Raw genomic sequence first — 10,313 nt, 5'->3', positions numbered from 1 at the left:
TAAAAAATATAGGTGATTGTCATTTTATTTTGACCTCTAATAGGAATATTGTGCTAAATATATTAATGACTAAATATGTAATTTTATTTATCTCACTCATAAACAGACAACTCTTTATGTTGTCCCCATCCTCACATATCCTTATGACACGCAAGGAGGAAAGGACAAAGCATTGTTTACCTTCAGCCCAAACAGCCAGAACACTGGCCTCACTGGCTCTGTGAATCCCTCCTCCACACAATGCAGCAGAGTCTGACTGTCAGACAGGCTATAAAATGACAAGGTCCCATTCGTCACATCCAGAGCAAGTCTAATGATACTGGGGCAGCCATGTTTGATAAACTCCTCTATGTTATCGTGCCAGTAGCACAGCTTGTTCCTGCTCCACTCCAGGCACCAGGAGTTGGCTGTGCGACCCAGCTGATCTCTGCGGCCGATGCTGGGGTAGGAAACCCCGACGGCCCAGCCCACGCTCGCTGACGTATCTACATCCCAATAGTGGCAGCCTTCACTGAACTCCTGCTCCGCCATCCACTGGCTGATGTCAAAGCGGCCGTTTTGGCATGCGGAGGACGTCGTCTTGGTCACCACTCTGTGCTCTTTGGGTATGAAGGTCAGGCGCCTGTGGCCTAGGGCTGGGTTGAAGGTGAGCCAGGAGAAGCTGACCCCAGGCAGGGGATGGGGTGGAGGGGCAAAGCCTGCTGACAGACATGGCCAGATATGGACAAAATGTGAGATTGAAGTCATTAGACGAATGCAGTAAAGTTTATCAGCCTACTGTATCTGACCATGATGAAAAAATTACCTAATTGTCATACTTGAGTAAAAGTAAAGATACCTTAAAGGAAAATTCCACACAAAAACTATCTTTTGGTATTTGTTTCATTAGTTAATTGTTGACAAAGTCCCACAATGTTTGCTTGTCAGCAATCAAGTTTTCAAGATATGTAACTTTCAAAATACCAAAATCATTCCTGTATGATGCATTTTGCAAATACCAAAATATTGTTTTTGGGTGGAGTGTTCCTTTATAATAGAAAATGACTGAAGTAAAAGGGAAAGTCACCCAGTAAAATACTACTTGAGTAAAAGTCTAAAAGTATTTGGTTTTAAATATACTTAAGTATCTAAATTAATAGTAATTGCTAAAATATACTTAAGTATCAAAAGTAAAAGTATAAATCATGTCAAATTCTTTATATTAAGCCAACTAGACAGCACAATCTTCTTGTTTTTAAAATTACGGATAGCCAGGGGCACACTCCAACGTCATTTACAAACGAAGCATTTGTGTTTAGTGAGTCCACCAGATCAGAGGCAGTAGGGATGACCTGGATTGTTTTCTTGATAAGTGTGTGAATTGGACCATTTTCCTGTCCTGCTAAGCATTCAAAAGATAACCAGTACTTTTGGGTGTCAGGGAAAATGTATGGAGTAAAAAGTACATTATTTTATTTAGGAATGTAGTGAAGTAAAAGTAAAAGTTGTCCAAAATATTAAAAGTGAAGTACAGATACCCCCCAAAACTACTTAAGTAGTACTTTAAAGTATTTGTATTAAAGTACTTTACACCACTGGTATCTGATGTACTCTAAAGACACAGATGTCTTTGAATGGCTATACTGTATATAGGCTACCCCATCTAGTGGTTGATTGGTGAAAACAGCACATTATATTTACAGTATTCAGTACAATATAAGGAGTAATATTCACATGAGACTCAAGAATAGGACAAATTCTACAGTCTACCTTCAGCCCTGTGTCTGTCATTTGAGGGAGGGGAGATGGGTAACTCCTGAACACGACCATCATGGGAGGCTGGGACATCAGGACACCTGTCATCTGTCACTTCTGAGCTTGTGTCATTTATAACAACAGGGTCCTCCATCTATATGACAAGATAACACAACACAGGAGCATGAAAATTAACTTTTAAAAATAAAATCTTTAAAAAATATGATCTTTAAAAAAGAAAACCAACTAAGGAGGAAGTTGTAGCCTACTGTAAATACTGTATCTGGAAAGTTTACCTGTTGCTGTTGAATAGTACTTCCCAGCTCAGATTGTCTGTTGATATCAGTCTGTTGTGAGTGTGAGGCCACACATTCTTCAGCTTTATCCTCTTTGAAGTCCTGACAATTATATAATGTAATATTATATAATACAATTAAACTATTTCTACTATTTGATAAGTTATATATAGTTGTGCAATTGTTTATGGTAAAAAAATTAAAAGTGAATCCTCCAACCTGATTTATTCCTATTTAAAATTCCGTGTTATTATGTAGCGACGTTGATCGTGACAGGAGTCAATAAGCATACTCTGTTCATAAAAAAAACGTTTTAACTTACCGTTTCCATTTCATGTGCATTTGTAAATTCTTCAGTGGATACAAAACGTTTATGTTCGTAATGAACATTCACGATGTTACAAAGTGTAACATTTTTATGCAGTTTAAAACCTGGTCGAATTTTTCCTCTGCAATCGGGACAATCCTTCTTCGTCTTCGCTTGTCCACGTAGACAATCCTCTAAACATTTCATACAATAACTGTGGCCACAAGTTAAAGTCACTGGATCAGTGAAAATGTCAAAGCATATTGAACATGTGAGACATTTTCCTATATCTGTAAGAAGTTCTTCAAGTAGCAACGCCATTGCGATTCGGTGTGTAGGCTAGAATGCCTGAATTGAAACCGAAAGTGCAGTAAGTAAGGCAGATTGCAAATTTTCCGAGCGGGATTTTCCCTCTCGAGGAAAAAAATGTACCTAATTAATAAACACCAATTAAGTATCTCTCTCTTTCTGTGTGTGTGTGTGTGTTTGAAAGCACGGAAATACAGTGTGTGTCATTGCTGAGAGAGAGGTTTAATGAGAATATGTCAATCAATGCAACTGTAGGCTTGTCATGTATAAAGTCAGTTAGTTGTATTTGTCACACCCTGATCTGTTTCACTTGTCTTGTGATTGTCTCCACCCCTCCAGGTGTCGCTTATTTTCCCTGGTGAATATTGTTAGGGTTGCGTCAATTCAATCTGGTATAAGGACAAGTATGACAATGAGTCACTAATTGTATGCTATGTACTTTTTATTAACTAAGCAATAAATGGTAAATGCAACTTTCGTATATACGGGTTCCCTGTACCACCCCGCAGGGTAGAACAGAGAACTAATTTGTTCCTGACAAAGATATTATAATATACTCTGACAAGAGGTAGTTCCTGCTTCCGAGCCGGCCTGTCAGAGTAGAGACTGGGCGTGGTTTAGACTCACCCAGCCTATCGCCGGCGCTCAGGCTAGTCCTAGCCTCTTTGCGCTCTTTGGTGTCCCGGCGCTGTTGCTGTGTAGATTACGCTCCCTCACCCCAGAGACTGAGGTCAGACAGCTCTGCAACATTGTCTGAGCTATTTGCACCTGTATACAAAAGCACACTGTTCTCGCTCAAGGCTAACCACAGCTTCCCAGCACACTTATCTGGGGCTAACTGTTACTTCCAGCACACACACACAGACACCCAGGCGCCCAGGCCAACAGTTGCTAATATTCAATCACATTGAGTATTCAATCACAATCACATATAGTATTGGGTTGTAGTGCATAACTCAGAACCTCACAATATATCCCTGTGTTTCCTGTCTCTGTGCCAGTTCGTCTTGTATGTTTTTCAAGTGAACCAGCGGTTTTCCGTACTCCTGCTTCTATTCTCTTTTGCTAGTCTTCCCGGTTTTTGACCCTTGCCTGTTCTGGACTCCGTACCCGCCTGCCTGACCATTCTGCCTGCCCTGACCTCGAGCCTGCCTGCCACTCTGTACCTCCTGGACTCTGAACTGGTTTTGACCTTTTTCCTGTCCATAACAATTCTCTTGCCAACCCCTTTTGGATTGTTTAATAAATATCAAGACTCAAACCATCTGCCTCCAGTGTCTGCATCTGGGTCTCGCCTTATGCCCTTATAGTATTATAATTGTTAAAAAGTTAGACACTTTCCAAGACTGCCATCTTTCTGGTTAATATATTCACTCACCTCAAAACTGTATACAACCAGAAGTTTCTCTCCTACTGAAAGCATGGCTGCATTGCCACCTGATTTTATTTTTTGCCCAAACTGGTATTCTCAAGTGTACATGTGCAGATCACCCTCCTTTTCTGCTTTAAAGGTTCAGTGCAGTCAAAAACGTGATTTAAATGTGCTTTATATATATTTCCACACTAAATGGTTGGAGTAATACTGTGCAGTTGTGAAAATTATAATAATGCCCCTTCAGTGTAAGAGCTGTTTTAAAAGACAGCCTGAAATTTCTGCCTGTTTTGGTGGGATGGAGTTTTGGCCTGGCTGGTGACATCACCAAGCGGTAAATGAGTTAATAGACCAATAAGAGTTCCAAACCTCTCTGCCAATAACAGGTAGTTTTCAGTTTTCCAGACAGTCCCAGACAGTCCTAGCATAATTGTTGCTTGATTTTTGACGTTTCTTTTTGACCATTTTAATTGAAAACAATCATAGTAAGGTACATAATTGCTATCAGAAATGATTTGATATTGTTATAAAAACAGCTGCATTGGACCTTTAAGGTAATCAGCGTGGTCTTACATTGGACCTTTAAGGTAATCAGAGTGGTCTTACATTGGACCTTTAAGGTAATCAGAGTGGTCTTACATTGGACCTTTAAGATAATCAGAGTGGTCTTACACATTTGGCACATTTTTCACTTTGTGTTCACTTTCCCATTCACAATATGGCCATCATTGTACATTTTCCATGATGTCAATGTCACAGTTGCCCCCCTGTTGACTTCGTTGCCTTGGTTGTCTCAATTCTGAGTTGAAAGTCAGTCAGTGATTAATTGACTAGTACTGAAGTTGAACTGCTAAACCCCTGCATCTGTGGTTGAATTCTAAGACAGTTGATGATAATTCTATATCTATAAAGTGACTATGAAAGTGACCCTCATTAGACATAATTATATTCGGGTTACAATGAAGATTCAAAACACAATCAAATGAAATGCAATAAAAGTTTACTGAAGCTAAATGGATTGGTTTGGGGTTGGGGGAGGTCAGTTTGGGATGGGGGGGGGGGGGGGGGGGGGGTTGGAGTGAGAAGAAGGAGATGAGGAGAAACTGAAGCATCGTTGTGGGTGACGTCAGCAGTGAGGCTGTCAACCACCTGGATGTCCTCCATATTTAATTTAACAATAATCCTCCCACAGGGATTTCAGAAAAAAACTGGGAATTTATTGAAAGTTGCAGGAATTTTGCAACCCTAGTTGCACCATTGTTCTTACATATTATAACCATATACAATTTCAGTAGCACATATCTTAGAGTGATGTACTGTCCCATCCCATGGCCTCCGCAATGGATTAGTCCACTGAAACAGGTGTGAATCACATGGGTGTCTTGTGCAACATGAAAAAAAAAATTACGGTACCAGCCAAATGTTTTGACACCTACTCATTCCAGGTTTTTCTTTATTTTTACGATTTTATACATTGTAGAATAATGGTGAAGACATCAAAACTATGACATTTAATTTAATTTAATTTAACCTTTATTTAACTAGGCAAGTCAGTTAAGAACAAATTCTTATTTACAATGACGGCCTACCAAAAGGCAAAAGGCCTCATGCGGGGACGGGGGCCTGGGATTATTATTATTTTTTTTTAAATACAATATATAGGACAAAACACACATCACAACAAGAGATAACACATATGGAATCATGTATTAACCAAAAAAGTGTTAAACAAAACAAAACATATTTTATATTTGAGATTCTTCAAAGTAACCACCATTTGCCTTGATGACAGCTTTGCACACGCTTGGCATTCTCTCAACCAGCTTCATGCGGTAGTCACCTGGAATGCATTTCAATTAACAGGTGTGCCTTGTTAAAAGTTAATTTGTGGAATTTCTTTCCTTCTCAATGCGTTTGAGCCAATCAGTTGTGTTGTGACAAGGTAGGGTGGGTATACACTTGATAGCTCTATTTGGTAAAAGACCAAGTCCATATTATGGCAAGAACAGCTCAAATAAACAAAGAGAAACGACAGTCCATCATTACTTTAAGACAAGAAGGTCAGTCAATCCGGAAAATTTCAATAACTTTGAAAGTTTCTTCAATTGCAGTCACAAAAACCATCAAGTGGTATGATGAAACTGGCTTTCATGAGGACTGCCACATGAAAGGAAGACCCAGAGTTACCTCTGCTGGAGAGGATAAGTTCATTATAATAACTGCACCTCAGATTGCAGCCCAAATAAATGATTCACAGAGTTCAAGTAACAGACACATTTCAACATCAACTGTTCAGAGGAAACTGAGTGAATCAGGCCTTCATGGTCGAATTGAGTGCTGCGTCAGATGACCTGGCCTCCACAATCACCTGACCTCTACCCAATTGAGATGGTTTGGGATGAGTTGCATGAAGGAAAAGCAGCCAACAAGTGCTAAGCATATGTGGGAACTCCTTCAAGACTGTTGGAAAAGCATTCCCTGAGAAGCTGGTTGAGAGAATGCCAAGAATGTGCAAAGCTGTCATCAAGGCAAAGGTTGGCTACTTTGAATCTAAATTCTAAAATATATTTAGATTTGTTTAACACTATTTTGGTTACTACATGATTCCAAGTGGTATTTCATAGTTTTGATGTCTTCAAAATGATTCTACAATTTAAAAAAAAAATTGAAAATAAAGAAAAACCCTATAATGAGTAGGCGTGTACAAATTTTTGACTGGTACTGTATATTTGAGACTTCTCAATCCCGAGAAATCTCAGTCGACCAAAATGGGGTAAGTCCAAGTAGCCCTGCATGGCATCAACTGTGCTACAAAAGTATTCTGAAGGGGCAAATTCAATATCAACATTTATGAACACAGGGTCACTACAGTTATTGTTACTTGTGGTCAAAAACATTATTTTTAGTTCATACTATGAGGGGGAAGGGTATTAAATGTATTTCACAGTAAAAGGGGAGGGTCATGTGAAAATATTTTTAGTGTTGGTGTCACAACTTCCACCGAAGGTGGCTCCTCTCCCTGTTCGGGCGGCGCTCGGCGGTTGTCGTCGCCGGCCTACTAGCTGCCACCGATCCCTTTTCTTTTTTGTTTGGTTTTGTCTGTCTTGTGTTCACCTGTCTAGTTTAGGCTAATCAGTGGGGTATTTAATCTCGCCCTACCCGCTAGATTTTGTGCGGGATTGTTTGTGTTACTGTCGTTGGCTTGGGTTGTGTTTTTCCCTGTTAAACAGGTTTATTTTCACGGGACTGTTTTTCCCGCACGTTAGTTTAGTAGAGGAGTTTGTTCCTCCGTTTTCGACTAGACTGCATTCCTGTTTTCTAGTGACTGCTTTTGTGGTCCTGTACCTGTTTTGTTGGTGGACCAGTAAATAAAACGGCCTTCTTGAAATTCTTGCTCTCCTGCGCCTGACTCCACACCCACCTCTCCTAGGGAGATACTGACAGTTGGGGAGGAGGGTGCATTTTTTCTTATGACACCATGAGTTAGATTTGACATATATGGCCAGACAGAGGGCGTATTCAGCTTATTCACATAGGAGTTAACAGGCATAGGGTCATCTGCAACTATTTGTTGAGTGAGCTGAGACTTTGCCAAGGCCCCTGGCAACCACGTGAGAGCAGAACAAACTGAGCATTTGGCAGTCGTCCCTCAAGTCACTGGATGCAGGGGCTGGGCCGGGAACTGGGAGAACAGTGTTGGCAGAGCTCAGTCCACCCGGATGAAGCTCCCACCAAAGGAGTGGAGCTGCTACAGGGGACCGGAGTGGCTGCCAGTGCTGCATTCTGGGAGTGCACAGGAGGCCTTGGTGTGGCTCCTGTTGCAGGGTTGGGGCTTCCATGTGGGGCAGGAGTGTCTCAGGCCTGACCTGGGGATGGGAGTAGGGAGGGTAACCGAAACTAGCCTGGGAGAGAGGTTGTGGCGGGAATTGAGGAGGGTGGTGTGGAGGGCAGTGTTGCTGGTGAAGCTCCAAACTCTCAGCATATGAGGGCTGATGATGTGAATGATGCATGGTGTGGACTGCATCATGTGGTGCACTACCCTCGACAGTGTTTTGCCAGACCCTAGGGTAGTGGTCGGTGCTGTGTAGAGCTGGGCTGAGTTGTGGTGGACCTGGTCTGGTAGAGATGTGCTGTGATGGACCAGGTCTGGTAGAGATGTGCCGTGTCTGGTAGAGATATTATCAGGTTTCAGGTAAGACCCAAATGCAGACTGTGTTGAAGAAAATGTTTTTTTTTACAGTAATAGTGGCAGGCAAACGACAGATCAAGGCAGGCAGGGGTCGATAATCCAGAGTAGTGGGCAACGGTACAGGACGGCAGGCAGGCTCAGGGTCAGGGGCAGGCAGAGTGGTCAGGCAGGCGGGCTCAGAGTCAGGACAGGCAAGGGTCAAAACCAGGAGGGCGAGAAAAGGAGAGACTGGGGAAAAGCAGGAGCTGAGACAAAACGCTGGTTGACTTGACAAACAAGACGAACCTGCAACAGACAAACAGAGAACACAGGTATCAGTACCCAGGGGATAATGGGGAAGATGGGCGACACCTGGAGGGGGGTGGAGACAAGCACAAGGACAGGTGAAACAGATCAGGGTGTGACAGATGTGCTGTGATGGGCCGGGTCTGGTTGAGCTGTGCTGTGATGGGCCGGGTCTGGTTGAGCTGTGCTGTGATGGGCCGGGTCTGGTTGAGCTGTGCTGTGATGGGCCGTGTCTGGTTGAGCTGTGCTGTGATGGGCCGGGTCTGGTTGAGCTCTGTGCTGTGATGGGCCGGGTCTGGTTGAGCTGTGCTGTGATGGGCCGGGTCTGGTTGAGCTGTGCTGTGATGGGCCTGGTCTGGTAGTATAGGAGGGAGGTTCTAGGGGGAATTGAAGAGGTTGGTGTGGAGGGCATTGTGGCTCCAAAATCTGCATTGGGCCTCTTTGACTGCATACGGCTTGGGCATAGCTCAGTGTATCTGCATGCAGTTCCTGGGAGAAAACTGGTGGAGAGTGGTGTGGGGGCAGTGTTGCTGGCTGTTCTCCAGTCTCTGTGAGGCGCCACCGGATGCAGGTCTATAGGAGCATTTGATTTGTCTCAGGGAGTTGGTGGCTGTTCTGTTGCTCCTGTGGGATGAGGTGGACTGGCCACCCAGAGCAACATTCTTAACATCCTGGTAAAGGTGGGGACTGCCTTTGTAATGGCAATTTTAATGTTAGTGCTTTTCTTATAACCAATTTCTGTGTTCATGCAAGTGGCTGACTGAACGAATCCTCACTATTAGTAGCTGCAATTTGGCAGTATGCCCAGACCTTGTTTTGAGAACAATACCTCGTGAGGTATTGGTCTGTCACATGTTATGAACCAGTAATTGGTCGGTCACATGAATGAAACGGTAATGATTAATGAATTATGTTATATGTGTATAGCCGTATATAAGACAACTGCTGGGACTGCCCCAGCAGAGCTCCTGATTGACATGTGTACTATGGTGCATTGAGTTGGTTGGAACCTCTCCAGCGCGCTGACAATAAACAATGATTCATATTAAGACTGACTTTGAGTGTCCCTGTGTAAGAATTTCCACAACAGCCTCTTTGTACATGTACATATTGTTGTAAAGAAACACATTGCTAATGTAGTTATCACAGTGTCACAGATATAATAACAACGTAAATAATATTTTTCCTCTTGAGCCACAAGGGGTGCTCTATATGGACATAGATAATGCTTAACTCACTTTTCGTGGTGTGTGCTATTGGCATATGCAACAATGAAACAGACAGGACATACAAAATAATATAAATAACAGTAGGCTGCAATCAACACAAAGAAAATAAAATACTGTATTATAAAACAACTGTGTTATACAAAAAACAAACTAATAGATACAATACTTGAATGTATCGCACTCTCTCGCTTTCTACTTACAATGAGTGTACAAAATATTAGGAACACAACAGCCTCAATTCATCGGGTCATGGCCTCTACAAGGTGTCAGGGATGCAGGCCCAACATGGTCCATGTTGACTCCAATGCTTCCCACAGTTGTGTCAAGTTGGCTGGATGTCCTTTTGGGTGGTGGACCATTCTTGATACACACGTGAAACTATTGAGCATGAAAAACCCAGCAGCGTTGCAGTTCTTGACACAAACTGGTGCGCCTGGCACCTTCTAACTTATCCTGTTCAAAGGCACTTCAATATTTTGTCTTGCCCATTCACCCTCTGAATGGCACACATACACAATCCATGTCTCCATTGTCTCAAGGCTTACAAATCCTTATTTAACCTGTCTCCTCCCCGTCATCGACACTGATTGAA

At 42.4% G+C, this 10,313-nt stretch overlaps 1 protein-coding gene across 2 annotated transcripts; it reads right to left on the bottom strand.

Annotated features, from left to right (window-relative positions):
* Positions 1-9: 9 nt before the first annotated feature.
* Positions 10-2,841, bottom strand: LOC120066492 (tripartite motif-containing protein 65-like). 2 transcript variants are annotated; one of them, XM_039017909.1, is made up of 4 exons: positions 2,353-2,841; positions 2,031-2,132; positions 1,750-1,888; positions 10-701 (listed from the first exon to the last, which is right to left on the bottom strand). In XM_039017909.1, exons 1-4 carry the CDS (start codon positions 2,656-2,658, stop codon positions 142-144), a joined length of 1,107 nt encoding a protein of 368 aa, XP_038873837.1. In that variant the 5' UTR covers positions 2,659-2,841; the 3' UTR covers positions 10-141. The 2 variants fall into 2 exon arrangements, with proteins under 2 accessions (XP_038873837.1, XP_038873844.1); XM_039017916.1 differs by having other exon boundaries at positions 10-698; positions 2,353-2,839.
* Between the last annotated feature and the right edge of the window lie 7,472 nt (positions 2,842-10,313).

Source organism: Salvelinus namaycush, chromosome 2 (genome assembly GCF_016432855.1).
Source record: "Salvelinus namaycush isolate Seneca chromosome 2, SaNama_1.0, whole genome shotgun sequence".
Classification (NCBI taxonomy): Eukaryota; Metazoa; Chordata; class Actinopteri; order Salmoniformes; family Salmonidae; genus Salvelinus; species Salvelinus namaycush.
The sequence above is the reverse complement of the archived record's forward strand: the minus strand, read 5'-3'. Positions and strand labels throughout refer to the sequence as shown.

Excerpts from the sequence above, each read along its gene's own strand:
- LOC120066492 (XM_039017909.1), bottom strand. The coding sequence starts at position 2,658 with ATGGCGTTGCTACTTGAAGAACTTCTTACAGATATAGGAAAATGTCTC. Across the intron at positions 2,133-2,352 it reads ATGCACATGAAATGGAAACG|GACTTCAAAGAGGATAAAGC; the intron begins GTAAGTTAAAAC and ends TATAATTGTCAG. Across the intron at positions 702-1,749 it reads TGACAGACACAGGGCTGAAG|CAGGCTTTGCCCCTCCACCC; the intron begins GTAGACTGTAGA and ends CATGTCTGTCAG.